The sequence below is a fragment of the Nilaparvata lugens genome, chromosome 1 (genome assembly GCF_014356525.2).
Source record: "Nilaparvata lugens isolate BPH chromosome 1, ASM1435652v1, whole genome shotgun sequence".
NCBI lineage: Eukaryota > Metazoa > Arthropoda > Insecta > Hemiptera > Delphacidae > Nilaparvata > Nilaparvata lugens.
In genome coordinates, this window is record NC_052504.1 from 29346358 (window position 1) to 29366892 (window position 20535).

Here is a 20535-nt window from a genome sequence, read left to right on the forward strand (position 1 = left end):
TACGCTCAGAAAACTTGAATTTGTTTATGCTTATTATCAGAAAATCAAGACTATGAGATTTCCTCACAGCTTGTCCACAAAAATAATTATTCTTCAAGAATATTTTATTTTTCTCTTTCACTTCAAATAAGTATAAAATAGAATATTTTTTCTAAAAAGTCGAACAATTATTTTACACCTGGAGAGCTTGTCCTTCATTACAGCAGTGGCGGTCAAATGATAAATTCTCGCACAACTTTTATAAGCATGTCAATTCAACTTGTGATCAATTGTAGATTGCCCATAAACATTGACCCACAGTTCCTACAAACTACTTCCTTCCATCATTCGCTCAATTGATCCTAGAAAAGACACCATCAGTAGATGGAAACATCCAAGCCCCACTACAATCCTCGCCAAGTAGCCTAGATTCAATTTCAAGATTGAGACTTGAAAATCTATATTCAGCGCATGCAATAGAACTGATATTTTTGTCCAACATAACATCAAATGGCATATGAATGAATGTCTTCCGATGAATTGTCACAAGAATTCTTAGTAGGCCTACTATGGATAGTCAGAAATTAAGTTTTTCCAATTTTATGACAGAAAATTACTTTTTTGCACCTTAATTGACTGACTGGTTTATCTTGATCATTCACTGCGTTTTACTTGACTGAAGCAAAAAGCTTCTGAGCCCTTAACATGACAAAGGACAGAAGCCCTATTAGAGGTAAGTCTTCTTGTACAATCAAGAATGAAAATGAAAAATTATTTGAGGCAAAGATACTGTATTTAAGACGTCCCCTAGTTCCATAGACAATAATAACTCGACAACTATATAATGAAATAGATACGTCAAGATTATCATACCTTCCACTTCAAAGCAAACTTAAACCAGCGATAAGTTGTACTCGTACATTATTATTCAGCAATAATAATTATTATTCAGAACTAATTTCAGCAACACAAATAAATTAAATACGTCGGAATAATTATCCAAACAATTGAATAGCCATTGAAAGATCTTGGGACTCCCAAACGTATATAATATGTAGTTGAACAAGAAATAAAAATGTAAATTTACAACCCGGCATCTCAACTTCAAATAAAGCACTCTCTCAAATTGAATGTTTCCTAGAATATTGTCTCTAGACTTAAAAGTAGTCCTTAAATACATTAAGTGGATAAAGGGCAAAGGCAATTCATAAAACGTATTCTAATATTTTTCATAAATTACAAGTTTATTAATCATTCAAATATACAATTAGTTCTTCTTCAATTCAGTGATGTTTTACAGTTTGATTGATAATCACAATTAAATTCAGAGTCTGCTTCTGATATTGTTAACAGATAAATGAAATTGAAATTGCCACCTAGATAAATTAAATTAGAATCTCAATTACTGCTTCTTTTCTTAGTCAAGTAAAAATATAAATTTTATATTCGACACAGTGAAATTGTAACAATAGCAAGATGACATCTATGAGTATATATTATCACATTTCATCACTCAATATATTCAAATGCATGTGCACTCATAGGCCAACAAAAAATCGAAAAGTCAATAAATTATTTGGCCTATGTAACCAAAGAATATGAATATTTCATACCTGAGTGAGCAAGAAAAATTTAGTGATTTACTCAATTCTGAAGACGAACAAATAATTGAAATACGATAGCCTACATTTATATAGTCTTGAGAGTGAATAACACATGCGAGATTATTAGAAAGTGTATAATAGATTAAAATAAATATATTCATTAATTAAGACACTGGAGGGAAATGAATAATGATTTTATTGTAGACAAGAATAAAGTTCAAGGTGAAACCGCAGAATCAATTGAGTGATTTTTCAATGAAAGTTAATGTCAACTGCATCTCTTGAAGATAAGAAATGCATTACAATACATGAAGAAATTATTATCTAATCGAAGAAATAGTCACTGCGGTGGCAATAAGTGAATAATAGAATCTAATCCTTCTAGGGGTAATAAACTAATAAGTCATGAAAGTCATAAAAAAATGGCTTGCACACAAGAAAATAAATCTCGAGTGTTATCACATGGAAATACTACCCGGCTTCAACTAAAGAAGAGCCAAAATTTAAATATTTATAGTTAAATACTTTGGTTGCTTTTCTACAAAATAAGAACTTTTCTCTCGACATTCATTTGTTTCTAAGTTGTTAACAAATGAGTCAATAGTCACTAGTTGAATCAATTCATTATTTGTATTTCTCATTTTTCCTACTTAGTTTTATCAAAACGAGAGATATTACGATTATTTATTGTTACGAGTTATTTAAACGACTGGTAGCGTCACTTGATAATTAAATTATCAATACATATACATATTCTAAAAACAGTGATTATGCAATATATCAACTGATTCTTGGATTTTCAATACAACACTGTATTATTTTACCGAAAGATGTACTCTCCAAAAAGCTTAATATTTCAGCGTGAGTATTCAGGTATGACGAATCACTGGCGTTATACTCGTAGACTACTTTTAATTTATATGATTTGTGAAGTTGCTGGAGAAAGTATGTTTTTTCAAAATTTCAAGTAGAATATTGATAAGAACGTAATTATAGAAGAGTGAAATTACTAAATCACAAGTCACGTAGTGCATAGTATAAATGAAGTCAATACAAATAGATTGTATTTGTAGATTTTTATCAGTTTAATTACTTTCAGTTTGAAAAATAATAGTATTAAAAAATAAATAGAATTTCCAGCACTCAAAGTTACAGAACTTATTATTTTTTTTGCTGAATAATAGGTAATCATTACCTATAAATACCTCAATTTCACTAATGTATTCTTGTTTTCAAGGACTAATATAAAGAGTATATTATCGTTTTTACAATAGCGTTATTAGAATGTCATGTTTTGCAAAACAATGCTTTATTCCATCACAATTTATCCTACAACTTGGAAATTGAACTTAATTATTATAAAACTGACATTGGGTAAAAATTGAAACGTTTCAACATTGATGTTATGAAATAATAAGTTTTAGAGTAATTAGAAACAGAAAATCTACAAAATTAATCAATTTGTTAAAAGTAATTCCTTTCGATGTACACTATAATCTATGATAAGAAACAAAGAGAAGAAGGGCAACACTTAAACCAATAATTGAGTAGGAATTGATTAAATCAAATTAAAACAAAGAAACAGATATCAGTTGAATGACAACCAAGCCAAATTTTCAAGTCCATTGAAGATGTTGCATCAAGAAAAGCAAAATTATTTCATTCCAGATGACAACAAAAAATTTATTAGATTGACTAGTCTAACAGCGTACATAGAAATTCTTGGTTTTTAATTCCTGAATCAAAGGAAAGTCATGGAACGTTTCAGCATAAAACTGAAAATAAACCACTAATATAAGTTATCTGAATAAAACATATCTACTTCGATGTACTTTCATCACTTCAGCGAAGAAGAAGCATACATTCAGTGACCCCTTAAAAACTGGAGGCAAATACGAGAATTCTTGCTTCTCGAGTTCCACTTAATAATTTTTTTGTAATGGTTGAAAAATTGTAACAGAAAATGTTTGAATGATTCATTTCTAAAAGTTAGAGGTTCTGGCCTCTCAAGAGGCCTAGTATCTATTCAATTTTATAACTGAAGCGATTAAACATAATATATATCAAATTAATATCAAAGGGATAAAACATCACTAAATAGACAGAGCTTATCTACATTAAAACATAAGTTGGACGTAAGATCACATTCAATTCAAAAGTTCATGATGTGAAAGTTGTCTAAGGAAGTCAAGTATTGTTCTCAGATTCAGATCCGTCACCATTCACAACGTCATCATCGTCGTAATGCACCAGCGGTTCTGTTTTAATTTTCTTACTAAGAGGAACATCATCACTATCCTCACTGCTAGTCCGTTTTCTAGAATTAACAATAACATTGCTATTCAACTGTTGGGCAAAGCCGTTGCCTTCAGTTCGACAGTTACCTGTATTGTCGTGCGATTCATTATCGTTATCACCGTCAGTGTCCTGATTATCGTTATCGCCGTCAGTGTCCTGATTATCGTTGTTGCTGTGAATATTAGGTGGTGAGTTGTGAGCTGGCTCTGCTACGCCGTTGGTCCTGCCTTCCTCCACTTCGCATTTGACACGACACAACGACTCATTGTTGTTGCACTGTTCCTCCGACCGAGCACCTTTCTCACTGCTATCGACACTATTTCTTGTCCTTAGCGCAGAGTTTTCCTGCTCCAAATTGACAACAGCGTCCTTTGCTTTCCTCAGCTCTTGCTGCAAGTAGTAGATTGTGCTCTGCATACCCTCCACGTCTTCGTCAAGGTCTTGTAAGAATTCGTCCATTTCTGCAAATGAAAAATTAGCTTCAATTATTTTTGTATTCTCGAAATTATCATTACTTTATTTGTTATCTCAAAACCGTTTCATAGGTCTACAATAATTTTAATTTTGGAACATATAAAACTCTTCTAAAACACAAAATTACAACAGAATTTATTAAACTCTTCCAAGACACAAGAAAATTTGAGCAGAATATAACAATCAAGAGGTCAAGTAATAATTGATTTGATAGTTTCAAAAGAAATATGTGAGAAGATGGGGGCGAATATAAATAAATATAAGTGAAGAAGTGAGCAAAGTTGAAGGGAAAAATTATAATTTACTTTTATTTAAAAATTTCATTGGGTACAGTGTTTTATTTTACTTCTGCAATTATTGTTTAATAATGAATGTTTTACCTAGAAGCAAGCTGATGCATTGCCTGTCCCTTCAAAACATTCAATAGCTTCATTATGAACCACAAAATATTTTGTAAATCGGATTTTATCAGGTAAATTTGGGTTGCGAAATAATTCGCTTCTTACCTGATTGTGATTTTTTAACTTCCTCGCTGAAGCTCTTCTGCAGCGCAAGGTCACCTTCGAGTTTGGCTAACCGTCCACTGGAGATCATCCTGCCAAGCTCCTCATTCTCCTGGTAGAGCAGTCTGCACTTGGCCATCAGCCTTTTTCCAGTATTACTGACAAATTCAAAATACAACAATGTTTTTTGAGTCATCGCAAGTTTTAAGTATCTAGTAAGTTTATGTATTCATGTTAGTATTATTTTATATGGTGTTTTTTCTTGATACAATTTGAAAGTATTATTTCATTGTCGTTACGCAATGGTCAATAATATGGTACAAAAGTACCGTACTACCACTACACTACCTACTTCAGAGCAAAACAGATACAACAGCTTTTTCATGCTAAGTAACGAACCTTGATTCTGTTATTTATGAAGAATATGTATAAGAATACTATCAATTGAATTATTTCAATTATAATGTGACAATTACTTGGTTTCAAGCCAAATTAAAAAACTCTGGTTTCTCAACAACAGAAACATAGCCTACCTCAAATAATAACAATCTATTTCATTAAATCATTATTGCTATTGATGCCCAGCGAATATAGCCTACGGCATCTACTATGACACTACTATAAGAGCGTCTCATAAGCGCTGAATATTTTCAGACGGATGCATTGTCTCTTATGGGAAAAACTCTACGATCGAAATAGACGCTCCCCATAAGAGACCATGCATTCAGAAGACGAGCGCGAAATAAATTCAGCACGTCATACGCCCGTGAAGTTGGGGCCAAACAGAGAATGAAACTACTAAACAAGACTGGGTCGGTCCAGCTTCTAGCTGGTGAATGACATCCAATAAATTTAGTACATTACCAACATCTCAAATCAACTTGGAATCGTGGGTTAAGCTGTGCAAAGGCTAAAAATAAACTTTCTACTGGTGATATTTTTCAAAGTTTTTCGATTCGTATAGCATCAAGCTATCAAAATGAAAAAGTTTTCTCAGGAAAACATTTTTTCCGATCATTACTTTTTGAGTTATGAGCGCCCGAAGTTTAAATGTTTGGGACAGAACATTTCAAATTCGGTAAGAGATAAATCCATGAGATCTGGAGGCTAAATTCTTCATGATATTGTTGATGTAGTAAAATAAAAATTTTCTGAAAATATAAATTTTTGAGAAAGTTATTCAATTTACCAAAAATGACCAAAAAATAACATTTTTATAAATTAATAATAAAAATACCACTTTTGGTAAATTGAATAATTTTTTCAGAAATCTATATTCTCAGAAAATTTTTATTTTACTACATCAACAATATCATGAAGAATTTAGCCTCTAGATCTCATGGATTTATCTCTTACCGAATTTGAAATGTTCGTCCCAAAAATTTAAACTTCGGGCGCTCATAACTCAAAAAGTAATGATCGGGAAAAAATGTTTTTCTGAGAAAACTTATTCATTTTGATAGCTTGATGATATACGAATTGAAAAACTTTGAAAAATATCACCAGTAGAAAGTTTATTTTTAGCCTTTGCACAGCCTCAAGTGGAATGCGTCAAATTCTCCCACAACACTTGTAATATTTTCAAGTGTGGAAATTAAAGGGAATTATCTATCTATATATCAACAACTTTAATAAGGAGAGCAAGTAACTCATCCTTAAATTAAGAAACAATTGAAATTACTAATGAGAACCATGTTAGAATTACATTTGTCTGTTTGCATGTGAATTTCGAAAAAAGTTACGGCCAGTTTTATTTTATATTTTGAAAGATTGTCTTAAAATTTAAAATAGTCCAAGTTATCCAAATATAACACTGTATTGACAATTAGTTTTTATATAACAAATCACGAGGTCTTGAAGGACGTTGCGTTTTTCACGACATGGTTACGTAGTTGAGTCAAGGTTACTGTTCTAATTTCGACACAAAATAAATAAGTGATTCTATAGGTGTTTTCCTTTCCCCTTCATTCATTTTTTTATTCAACATCCCATCTTATAAATTATTATTCCGTGGTTTCTCAATAACATAAACAGATCCTCCCAGAGGACAGAATTCTCCTTCTAAATAGTATAGTGTAATTTGTTTATCCATTTGTACAAAATTACTCATCATTAAAATGTTGCAAGTGTGGCGTGTAGGCCTACCTGTCGGGCGTGAACTTCCACGCGCTGAGCTCGTTGTGCGTCTCGTCGAGACGGGTGCGCGTGGTGGTGAGCTCGTGACGCAGCCGCTGCAGCAGCAGGTTGACAGCCGGGTCGAGCAGCGCCTGCCTCAGAGCCGCCGCAGACGGCGACTGCGCCGCCTTCAGCTCAGACAGCTGACCCTGTACAAGCAATTCATTCAGTTACACCAGAAGCACAGATTCACCTATGTTATTTAAACAACTTCAAAAATTCAAATTAATTTATTGCCAAAAAGAAAAAAATAATTTACTCATACACATACATACACGAGAAAAAATGAAAATAAATTGTTCATAATACAATATTACACATACATGCATATACATGAGAGCAGGAAAACCCAATTATAAAATTTCTAGGCATCACCAGCAAAAAGAAAAATCTTTGCCCGCTGGTGAGAGTTGCTTAAAAGAAATCCTTAAAATAGCTAGAGATTGAAACGAAAAGCTTTAAACAAAAGTAGAGACACAAAATATACTTTAAATCAATATACTTCAATAATGTGGTCCAAAGTAGAATAATTCACACCTATATTGATAATTTATAAAAGGTCAGAATTCAGAGAAATACCAAACTGAAAACTGAAACAGAAAAAAACAAATCACAGTGCTAGGTTCAAAGTGAAGAAATATTCACCTTTAATCCACTCTGTTATGCTCTTCTTTGATATTTTATCATTTAAATCAAAAGGTATTGCATTTATTAATTTGCTGCTTGTGTAAATCAATGGTCTTCTAATGAAAGTTAACTTTGTAGGATAAATTTGGAATTTTTCTATTATATTTGGTCTGAAGTTGTAGAAATGTTTATTTAATTTAGGAAATTTGCTTTTATTTTTTAATAAGTATTTAAATAAAGTTTTAACTTAGTCTAGTCAAATAGTCATATTTCAGGAAACAGCGCCTAAAGAATTTTTCTCGTCGATTCTACGTCATGTATTTTGGGGCGCTGAATTCGAATCTGAAATTTGCTGACACGCCAGAGGACGGCTTCACCCTTAAAAGCCCCTAAAACCCCAAAATTTTAGGGTTTTTTCAACTTTTCCATTTCATTTCGAAAACCTCGGATTTTTCGGAATAAAGCATTCTCTACAAAATTATAGACAATTAAATTTCCAATAAATTGAGTGGTCACACAGGATTCTACGATTTCTGGTTATGGAGCTACAAATGTTAAAAAGGGGTATTTTTCAAGGTTTTTTGAAAATTATGAAAACGCCCACTACTTTCACTCTTTACAAACTTACACAACTTGGAGCATTATAGAGTAATGATGAAAAATCACATATCATGTAAAAGTACAATCAATTCTGAACAAGATTCCTCAGATTTTTTTGAAATTTAGTATGGGGAGGAGAGGAAGTACTAGCGGGAAAAGAAAACCATGTCATATAGCCAAAATACAAATTTTCCATTGTAATAATTTACGAGGCCTTCCTAACTGATCAATATTTTTGATCATATCTATTATACAAGGGTTATGTTCTATCAAAATCACCCGTTAGATCCACTTAATTTTTGGATTCCCTAATGGGGAGGCGCTTATAAGTAGAAAAATACCCATTTTTTTAAATGTCTAGCTCCAAAATCCTTATATCAAAAACATTATAATAATGTAATTTTATGGTTATTCAATTTTCTCCTTCTTTGTTCATTTTCATCTGTTTTTCATTCCTCTGCAAGAATTTTCTGAATTTATTTTGGTTTTTTCAAGTATTGATATTATTATCATTAGTTTTATGAAGGCCTATTACTTTTGTAAACCTAATGACAGTCAATGTAAAAAATGTACTGGCAAAATTATAATATTATCTCATTTTCATAAAAAGCAATTGCTACATGGAATTGTGAATCAATGAACATTGCTTAAATATTTTCAAAACCACTAATTTATTGAACCAATTCGAGAAACTAGTATCTTGTATCATACAATTGAAACGAGTGAATAAAGATTGTATGAATCTTAAAGGAGAGTCAAATATCGCCGAGTATTCAATAACAAATAATCATAAGTTAAAGGCTGAAAAAATGTTAACTTTTGTATGTCAATAGCAAAGGCAGACAGTTTGAGGATTTCAGAAGAAATGGATCTTAAAAGAATACTAAAAACGTATAAAATATTTTAGTCTTATATTAGAGAAGTTTTTCGGTTACCATCTTCTTGTTATTTTGTTTTTTCTTGCAGTTTTTGTATTTTCGTCTTCAAGTTACTGGTTTTAAATTTTGTATATTCTTCCATTCTTAGCTTACTTATTATCAATTGGGTTTTCGTAGTTGCTTAGTTTCTCTTCATTTGTTGTGCTTAAACGATTCTAATGTGAATGAGTGGAATACTTGGGCGTGCCTATTATCGACCAAAGACAGAGCTCAACTGTCATTGATCGCTAAAAGGCTAATGGCCGATCGTAGGGCTACACCCCAGCTCCTAATCTTCAAGCTTTCAGTTTACTTGAGATTGATAATAGTGTATCAACCGAAACCATTATATCAAATTGTTTAAACAAATTAGTGGGTTTGACAATATTAATTCGTTTTCATTCAACGTAGATATCTACATCACCTTCACAACAATACAAAAAAAAGTTGAAGCGACTAACATTTAGATTGGCAACCTGAACTACACTATAGCAATTGTAAACATCCACGCCGACTATTATTTTAATGCCTTGTCTTTTATGTCATAGGTAGTGAAATTATGATATACTATAATAGATTGTACTCACAGCGTATTCCTGTATTTCTTGTTCTTTGGCAGCCAGTCGCCTCACAAGCACTTTCTCTCTAATGATCAAATCTGTATGCTGTTGTTTCAATTTCTCTTCGGTTTCCCTTAGAGCACTTATCTCAGCTACACCCGAAACAAAGAAAAACATATTATTTCAATTCAATAAAGGAGCGGATTGCCACCCAAATCAACAATCTTTACGAAATTAATCAATACTTTTAGATTCAGGAAAACAAATCTGTGAATAAGTGATATTTCAAAGTTGAAATATATTTGCCATGAGTTGAAATAATGATTTTTTATGTGCTTGCTCAATACCGACAAGCATAATTCTAAACTTACAAAATATAAAATCCAATCAATTTTTCATTGAACTCCAAATAGCATTGGTTATAACCGGAATAATGCTAGTTGAAAATTACAACCTGTTGTCACGGACACAATAAATATTAAATATGCTTTACCTAAATGGAATATTATGTGATTGATTATATTTTTCTGCTTTACTAAGGTTTGTTACGAGACATCGATTCACCAGCATGCAATCACATTGAAACATTAACTAGCACCAACAATATAATAGTGGGACTTCAAAGAAACATCAATTGAGGAAATTAAACTCTGAATAAAAACTGTTGGGCAACTGCTTTACCTTTTTCTATCAATTTTATAATAGGTCATTTACTAATTATTACTCATTCTCATACAAAAATTGAAGTGATTAATTTCAATGACGCTTGGGATGAAGATTGAAAAGATGGGCACTATTCAAGAATAATGGAATAGTTTTGGACCAATCGTCTTCTTAATCATATTTAAATGATTTGTGATTGTATCTACAAATAAATGAATAATTGAGCAGAGCTCATAGATACTTTATGTTATGTTTGAAGGGACAGATTCGAGGAAACAGAGGTTCAAAGAACCTCACACATCAACCGAAGCTTAATGTGTGTCCCAAGTACGTTAGTTGGGCAAGCCAATACCTGTGTCCTTTACAAGATCCAGGAGTAAGGTCATACTTTACTAGGAGTAAAGAACCTACTTAGAGTCAAGTACATACTTTACCAGGAGTAAGGGATACTTTACTAGCTTCCTAAAGTGAAGTCTACTACTTAACTATCAATATAAAAAGGCTGACAGGCGGCTAACTGCCTGTTTTGAATATTATGAAAAATTTGGTATTTATTTGAAAAAAATAAATAAGAGTTGTTCTTTTCTTCAACAACTTTCTCGGAGTTGTTCATCCTTTCAATAGACACAGTTACTATTCCAGTTCGATCCATGACTTGTTTATTACAAAACAATTAACACTCCAAGTTCCCAACAATCATTTGAATTAGAAGCGATTAACACATATAATGTGAATTTTTAGAGATTTCCCATAGCCTACACAAAATGTTTCCTATGAAGTAGTATTTTTAATTGAGTTTGTACACATGATAATAGTTGATAATTGAACCAAATTAATTTGATTGAAGTCTAGCCAAACTGCAAACATCTAGTTGAGTTGAAATAGTATTAACCTAAACACAAAGAATAAGTAGAGTAGTAACCTAGAATAAAAAAGGTTATTGAGATTGATACAGAAATGGCGCACTGAAAAAAGTAGTGAACATTCATTACACCATTAATACACATGATAATAATAAAGCAGTATGTTACATGTATTCATAGTGATCACATCTATTAACTTACTTTCGTCTCGAGGCATGGTCGCTTATAGCGAGCGTTACCGCCTGCCGGCTGCTGGCGAGGGGAGGGCAAGACGAGACGAGGACAGAGAGCTTTATTCTAAGAGAAGAATGGCGCTCGCTCCAGAGCTCCATATCATCTTCCTTCTTTACCACTAATTAACTACACACACTTGCTGCACTGATTCATCCACCATAATATTTTCAGACCAACGCGATATTCTTTAATCTTCAAGACTCCACAACACAGCACTGTACAACTTTGTGCACGCACATTTATAATTCACAATTTTCTCATGATAAAATTTATAATAATAAAGATAGTTGAGCATTTCAATTAAGTTTAATGGTGTATGAAAAGCTAAATCGGAAATGTTTATCTGCTTTAAAAGCGAATCAGATTTCCAACATTGTTTACCTTTTCATACACAATTTTAAATTTGCACGCACGATTGAGCGAAATGATAAAGACAAAACTGCTGGATATAATATTATGATCACAAGGGACCTTTTTCAAAACATGTTTTCGTAAATCTTTGTGGAATGAATATCAACCATTCAATCGCACGTGCTCATCTACTATTCTAAATGTAAATCCCATGTGAACATCTCTGCTGCAGTCGGTGAGAGCAATGAGACAAAAATACAACTATGTCAATAATACTCCATAGAGTGAAGATGATTGAGAGGAGAGTATATAAATCTGTTGAAAGATAGAAATAAATTGAAAGTCTCAATTTGCAAGCTATCACCAAGCTTCGAGTGTAAAGCTGGAATGCAATGCAATGCAAAGAGATGTGCATATGGGATTAAACTTTCCTTGACACTAGCTTAGAAATAAAAATATTAGAGTGATGTGAGCACTGAACTAGTAAATCACAAGGAGAGGAGCAGAAAAACATCACAAAGCACTAATATCACTGAAAACACACGATGAGAAGGAAGTTGGCAGTTGCGCTTAGGAGCATAGCTGTGCATCTGCAGAGAGCTAGCTGAAAATGAAGTAGTGACGTCAGCAAGTCTCATCCCGACTGTGCTATCATCATCATCATCATCATCCATGATCGCCATCGATATTCCATTGCCTTTCGCCCCAAATGCGCTCTTCCATTGATATTGAAAACAATAAAGACAGATTATTCATTTTTTCAACAAATAGTATTGGAATTGACATTCATACAAATACGTTTGAAGGGACTATCTAATAATAGAAGTGAATTCAAATCACACAGATAAGTAGGCGAATACATTGTACAAAACATAAATTGTAACCTGCGCGATGAAGAGGAACAGAAATGAAACTTTTCGCTGCAAAAATTATCTAACAAGGCTCAAACTCTAATATAAAACTCTTAATAAATAATTGGAACAAAGCATAGCCTCCTAATAGTATACTAACTCTTAATATATAATGCTATCACACAAATATCGCGGTAATATCAATATGTAAAGGACGCTGAACATCTTACATAATGCATGAAAACTTGGAATTAATTTTCAATCGACAAGGAAAGAGTTTCTTGGTGGACGATCCTTATCGGACTACTCTAGACTACCTTAACAGACTACTTTAACACATTAAACGTTGAGTACATGAATTGTGTGTTTAATTATTTTCCTCTCGTTACTATTTTTTTTCCTTCTCAGAATGACTTCTGTATAATCGTAGAAACTTTATATTTTGTCCTTTTTCATATTTTCATTTTATTATTTGCTGTGTTTATTTTTTCTGCTATATAAAATTTTGTTTAAATTTTCTGTAATGTATATTTTTCAGAAAGATTTTTCGTAAATATTTCTTTCAATAATATTTGTATAAAGTATTGCATTTTCAATTGTTTTACTTGTATTATGTGTTAAGAGAGCAATTATGGGATATCATCCTTGTGCTCTCATATGTATCTCAAATAAATAAATGAAAAAATAAATCAATATGCAATGTGCCGAAAATATAATAACTTGTTGAAATGGGATTTTTGAAGTTTCTATTATACACCTCACAATCATATAATAGACTATCAACGCTCTAATTTATATACTTTTTATATTGAGTACAACATTTTCAGATTTCAAAACTTGTCAAGTAAAGTATACTTTGGAATAACATTCAGTTCTACATTAGCTTCTTTCATTTTATTGTGGTATTCTTTAGAGCAAAATTATTTAAAAAATTGAAATAGTAATGGAAGGGATGCTTTTCAACTTAATTCAATATCTAAGATTGATGATAGCATATCACTCTTTTATAGAAATATTACCAAAACTAAATAGTACAACGATCTAATGTTTCAAGAATCACAATCAATGCGAATTTTTCAAACAGATTTCAACAACTGAAGGATTTTTTAAATACGTCATTGATACTAATTTCCAATGAAACGGCTATTTTCAACAAATAAAACGCTTCTCGTAATCTATAAAAATCTGCAATCACAAACTGAACAGTAATATCTTAAGAATAGATTTTTATGAAACCACGTGTAACAGGAAAGTGTTTTGGAACTACTTCAGAGATGGTAAGTGAGATACCGTATCACTAGTCTGAATGTCAATTCATCAATATTGAACCTGGTTTGCACATGATTGCAAATACGCAACTTATGAAATGTTAATCAATTTTGATATAAATTATGAATATCAAGCTTCAATGAAGTGATACTAACAGTCACTATTAGATTCACTAAATGATGAAATTTATTATTCATTTATTTACGATACAAATAGGAACATACTTTCAATAATAACTTGAAATATGCAACAGCCATATTTATCATATCATAGCTATCAAATAGTACCTAAGAACTGACGGAATAAAAGGAACATTTGTATTGAAGCTGCGTTATTTTTATAGTTGATGGCTATTACGAATGTTACAGTATTATTGACAAACTGAGAAATGTATTTTCGGAGAAGCTTTATATTTCGCTGATCTAATGGAAGCCTAATTCATATTATGATCAATGAAAATAGAAAATTAGAATAAAATATTACAAATATTAATCAAAATTATCAATATAAATTAAAATATTTAGTTCTGAAAGAAATAAACACAATTTTGAAAGCGACGTTATCAGAGATTTTCGACGAGACAGTCGAACTCCTTGGATCAAATGTGACTTGTATCAAATTTCAGTCTTTTCATACTCTTAAAATTGTCCTTCGCGTTGAATAACAAGAGTTGGATGATTATCAAATAATCACACTTGTTTGAATGGAAATGTTTATGAAACTTCAGAGGTGTATAAAAACCGAAATGTTACTCGATGTTGATTAGTTTTAAAACGACGAGAGCAGTATGAAATACTGAGTTCAAATCACTGCCATGCTTCAAAGAAAACTTTTTATACATTAACAATATAGATTCCCAATATAATAACTTGAGATAAACCAAAGTATAATTTCCAATATAATTTAGTCACTATATTAAATTGTAAGAATTACTATTTCTAACAGACAATTTATTTTTTATAAGCGCTAAGAAATAGCCGAATTAACCAACATGTATTATGTTGCCTCCACACATTTCATTTTCAAATTAAAATATCAATGACAAACAAATAACGATCAAGTGGCCTAATTTACGAATAGTACATTGACTCAACTTATTCAATTTCAACAATCTCACGCTATCGCATGAACTTCATGTTTCTAAATTGTGCATTTAAAAATAAATATAAATTTTGGTTTGATCAAATAAGAAAGTTGTAAAAATCTATTGATGTTCATCATTAGATTTGTGTTAGGCCTATTTAATTTTGGTGTATATTGGTTTAAAATAGCAAGAATTGTCTGTTATCACTGATATGTCCGTATAAGAGCAAATTGAAGACAAGAATAATAGCCGACTCAATTTACTGTGATTCTAGTAGAATTCTCAGACGTTTGTCAATTATGTTACTAAACCTAAACTAAAACATAAAATATAAATGTATAGACTTGTAAATATACCAATATCAACAATACCGATCTACAGAAAAATGAGTGCGGATTGTTTTTTAATGTACTGCAGATTTGATTGCAGCATTTGATAACTGATTATAATATATCCAAGCCTACCATACTATGGAGGCCATGATCTTACACAATATTATCCCATATTAATGTAACAATGCAGCTGATCTCAGAAAACAGAGAAACAGTCAATAAACCGAACTGGAATAGCCACTATTGAACACTTCACAACACTTTAAAAGCACACAAACACTTCAAACTCTTGATGAAGAAACCATTTCCACAAACAACCATCACTTGAAGATTCATATAAGTAAGTCGACAATAATGTCAGTTGTTCCAAAAAACGACGCTGAAGTTCCAAGTAAAATACACTTTGTCATCACTAATTTTCAAATGACGGTAATCCAAAGAGTCTTTCAGTTGGGATCTTTGAAGACACTTAGCACAAACTAAAATTGCAAGATAATACGGTACACAAGCACAGTACATATTTTTTATAAACGAAATACAACAGAGTAACACATTATTGAAGATATTCAACGTGAATGTTATTTTGCAATGCATGGTTGAACCTATTCAGTTGTTCATGACACCAGTCTGATGGAATAGATTGCAATATTAATCAACAACCAAGCTCGTCTGATATGATTATTGAGGTAGTAAGCATTCAAAATTCATCCATCCAAATCGAATAAAAAGCTCATTATGATCATTTTTGAATAGTTATGCCCGGTTTCACCAAGCTCGGTCAATATGTATATTCAAACATGGTAAAGCCTAATAGGTAGGTAGGCTACCATATACAAGTGTGCACTGGAAATATCGATAGAAACCATCACCATTAAAATCATATAACCTTTGGATTGTAGTATAAATTAAAATTGGGACCGTTTTGGGCTTTAGCCTGTGGTACTCATCTAGAAGTTGTATAATTCTGAATTATTGAATATATAGAAAAATATGTTCATTTGCACTAATAATGAAGTTTGACTAATTTGACCATGATAGACTTTCTTGATCGAAATTGGTGAAACCGATATATTTTAATAAAGGCTACTCCGCACCACATGTCTTCTGATCCGGAGTTTTTTTTTACACAAAACTCACTAAACTTGGATTCCACTAGTGAATGAGAATTCAGGGTAGGCTAAAAGTTATTTTCCTACGCGAAGTATGAAGTGAGTTTTACCCTGGATTCTCTTACACTTTCACTATAAAGCTAGCTAATTATGTGATGTGGAGAGAAGTCATTCAATGTCTATGATTGGTCAATATTCGAATAAGCATTGACTAAGTATTGTTATACTTTCAACAGAACATGTATCTTTTCAACTGACCTATTTTAATATGAATAAGATGGAACAACTATCTAACTTGAATTGACTATAATTTAATCACATCATGACTAGACCTATGATCATAACTCACTACTCATATAATGACACTGAGATCATTTTTTTTACTAGAATAGCTTATCTGGATAGTAATGATAATAGTACGAGTTCAAGAATAGAGCAATGTACCTTCGTTGCTGGAATTTTGTGCTTCGAGGGAGTCGATGTACAAGTCTTGGCTCCTCCACAGACGCGCCAGCTCGTCGAGTGCTATCGATTCCAGCTGTTCATCGGATAGCTTGGAGCGCGTCAACTTTTCGGGAGGAGTGACTGGTCTGGGCATGGCCGGCGATGGTGGATTATGCTGCTGCGGGTTACTTGCTGCCGCGGCCACAGGGCTACTGCATTCCACACTACTTTTTACGTCTTCAGACATTTCAGGCTGCAAAAACAAAGTTTCAATGCGTTTAGTTGCATTAAAAAATGCATATTATGAGCATCCGAAAGGTCATTTATATATATACATATTTGTTTTTATTGTTCTTAAATTATTTACTTGTGAACATTCCTAAATAGTATGACCACACCATTAACAGAGACACTTCATTATTATTACCTATTATAAACTCCAGGAAGCTTGAATCGTATTATCTCGTGTAAATTATAAATAGCATGAAAAATAAATTAGCCAACTTTTCATTATGTATTAATAATTTATTATAGAATTTGCACAAACAACAATTATGATGATAAGCTTCAGAAGCGGCTATTAATATAACTTGATCGCTGGACCGATTGTAATGCCTATTACGCATGTTTCAGTATTATTGACAAATTGATACAACCAGCCAGAATGCCGTAAATTTATAATAATTATGAATGGGTCTACAGCAGACATCAAACAACTAGGAATCTTTTCATTAGTCCAATATTGTTTTCTTATAAAAATATGATCTATTTCAACTAATTAGCCATAAATGAGCTAAAAAACTAATATGTGAATAAATCTTGAATTTGGTAACTTGTAAATGTAAAAATACATTTTATTGATTTTTTTATTTGAATAAAAATAATAATTTATGAGAGAACAACAGGAATTTGTTGAATGTCACTAGCAATGATGAGTAGTCTAGATTGTAGAAACAAGCAATGTTGAGTAGCCTACAATGTAGAAAAAAATCAAATATAACACTAACCTAGAATTCTTCTACATTACTCTATAAATTATGTGAAGGAAATGTTCGATTTGAATACAACTTTGAAAAAATTAGAATAAGATTAATTTGAAATCTGAAAAATTTCTGTTTGCAAACTACATAGAATTTATAAACTCAAACATGAAGAAGAACTTTTGCAGTCATAGTGGATAGTAGGCTATTGAGATAACCTAATTGATTTATTTACAAAATTTTCATGTATAATATCTACAAAATACAAATACATAGCCTGCGGTATTATCTTAATGTGGGGCCGAGTAAAATAAAAATTATATAGAAGACAATACCAAAACAAATTCAAGTTATTAGTTTGTATTTAAAAAAACAATACTCTACACTTGTATAAAGCCAGTTATATACAAGTCAATTTCTGAGTCTAGCCTACAACTTCTGGCCGTAGCCTACTTATTTATCAATGCAATATTACAAATTAACGTAACTCTAGGTCCAGTGCCATTATACCTGTCATCAAATTTTAGGTTAGGTCTATTTTTTTTTCATCAAACATAGCCCTCCAAATTTTGGCAATGACTGGGATAGAGCAGCAGGCTCAACTCTAAAGAGCGTTCCATCCTAGTTTTGAAAACTCCTCTACTGACTCCACTCCAAATTTTAAAAACAATGGCATTAATTCAGAAATAGGCTTATGTAAGTTAGCCTACATTCTACTTATCAGTAGCCTACTACTGATAAAGTTACAGTACTTATCTGTTCAAAAACTAGCAAATTTGAATTTAGACCAATGAAATAAATTCTTATAAATCCTATGAGATTGAATAGGACTTAAAAATTAAATCACATATTCTAAGAGTAATGTAAAGTTACTTTACTTCAGAGCTGACAGCTAACCTTATCAAACTCATTAGTACTAATCTGACCTACAATGCTACAAACACATAAATGTTAGTTTAATTAAAAGTTATTGGCCATTTATTTTTAAACAATTGTTATTCTATTAACAAATATATAAAACATGTTGATTTTGAAAAACAATAACTTGGTGGTTTTAAAAAGCATGACCTAAAATAAAAGCCTAGCCGTATTTAAAATATTTTTGTTTGAAAAGATAAATATAAGTGCACAAATGAAGACAAGAGTAAATGAAGAATACAGATTGTCATTGAATGACTTTAAAAGTAGAATAATTTAGTGCTAAACTAAAGGAAATTAAGTTATACATAGACGTTGAATTTAGGCTACTAACGTTGGCCTTTTCTTAATTCTTAGGTACCTGTTTGTTACACAAGTTTCATTGACAGATTATCGAATTGTTCTACTAACTTATTAACACACTTCAAATAGTACAATAAAATTAAATAATCACTTTTAAGAGTTCAAAAACTATATCTAAATAATGTTCTCAACATCTTCACAGTTCAAGCTGTACGTCTACTACGGCGACGCCATTTTTAGTTTTTACAATCCGGCCAATCCCAACCCAAAGGGGAAGATCTCAGATCAGCTAGATTTCAATTAGTAAAATGCTAAAATTTTGAGAGCATAACATATAAAAGCATAGAGGAGCAAAAAATATACTTTGTTCATCTCTGCTGGAAGTTTCTTTTTAATTATTTCTCAGGCGTGAAAGGAGAAGCAAAAAATAAAAAAATACTAACTGGAGACTTGGCGAACTGAAACTTGACGTACGCACAGAGAATAAGAGTACAGAGTAGAAGAATCTTCTACTTTGTGAAGTACGAATTATTGTCAACTTGACAAATTGAAAGCTTGACATACTGTAACCTTAAGCCGCGTTTTCGTTTGTGCGTAAATGCCGTCCTCTCCATTGTCTGATTGGGTCGCCGGAGTTCCGCCTGCACTGAAAGCCGCCACTCACAAAAAAATTGGTCAGTTTTTACGGAAGCAACCGAAGTGGAACAGTGAAAGACAAACTGGGTCTATTCCTATTTTACATCCATCATTTTTTGGCAGCAATGAACCTGTATTTCTCTTAGTTTGTAGTAACTAGGCCGTTTGTGCGTAAATGCCATCGTCGACCAGTCTGAGTGGGTCGCCGAAGCCGCCACTCGCAAAAAAAATGATCAGTTTTTACGGACGCACCAAAGTGGAACAGTGAAAGACAAACTGGGTCTATTCCATTTTACATCTATCATTTTTTGGCAGCAATGAACCTGTATTTCTCTCAGCTTGTAGCAACTTTAGATGAGTAAATAGGCCTATTATTCATTATAGGAATTATTACTAGTTTTAGTAATATTCTTAAATTGGGGAATTCCATCATATTCGGGGAATCAAATTCATGAAAACATAATATTATTTGTTGTTGGTTATCCATCTTGTTTCCACTATTATTAACACTATTAAATTTTATAAAACTTTTAAGTGAAAAAACACTCACATTATTTGATGTGGCGACGTCCGTTTCGTGCTGGTATTGCACATTTTCAAGCCAAACAGGAACTGAAGTGTTTAAGGTTATGAGGGTGAAATTTGGTTGGGGTGGAGGGGAGTTTTGGTGGTTAATGGAGGAGTATTAAAATGAGTTTGTCAAACAGGGTGTGGGAGGAAAAGTTGATTTGGTCATTTAGAATATTGTTTGGCTGTTGTTT

The 20535-nt window shown here is 32.0% G+C and overlaps 1 protein-coding gene across 4 annotated transcripts; it reads right to left on the bottom strand.

The window, feature by feature from the left end:
* Positions 1-1784: 1784 nt before the first annotated feature.
* On the bottom strand, positions 1785-19385 carry LOC120348832 (pre-mRNA-splicing regulator female-lethal(2)D-like). 4 transcript variants are annotated; one of them, XM_039424847.1, is made up of 7 exons: positions 19197-19385; positions 16938-17190; positions 11465-12564; positions 9765-9889; positions 7004-7182; positions 4862-5016; positions 1785-4342 (listed from the first exon to the last, which is right to left on the bottom strand). In XM_039424847.1, the coding sequence occupies exons 3-7, from the start codon at positions 11478-11480 to the stop codon at positions 3771-3773; spliced, it is 1047 nt and encodes a 348-aa protein (XP_039280781.1). In that variant the 5' UTR covers positions 11481-12564; positions 16938-17190; positions 19197-19385; the 3' UTR covers positions 1785-3770. The 4 variants fall into 4 exon arrangements, with proteins under 4 accessions (XP_039280781.1, XP_039280786.1, XP_039280775.1 ...); XM_039424852.1 differs by having other exon boundaries at positions 11465-11720; positions 19197-19383; XM_039424841.1 differs by lacking the exon at positions 11465-12564 and having other exon boundaries at positions 16938-17193; positions 19197-19384.
* Between the last annotated feature and the right edge of the window lie 1150 nt (positions 19386-20535).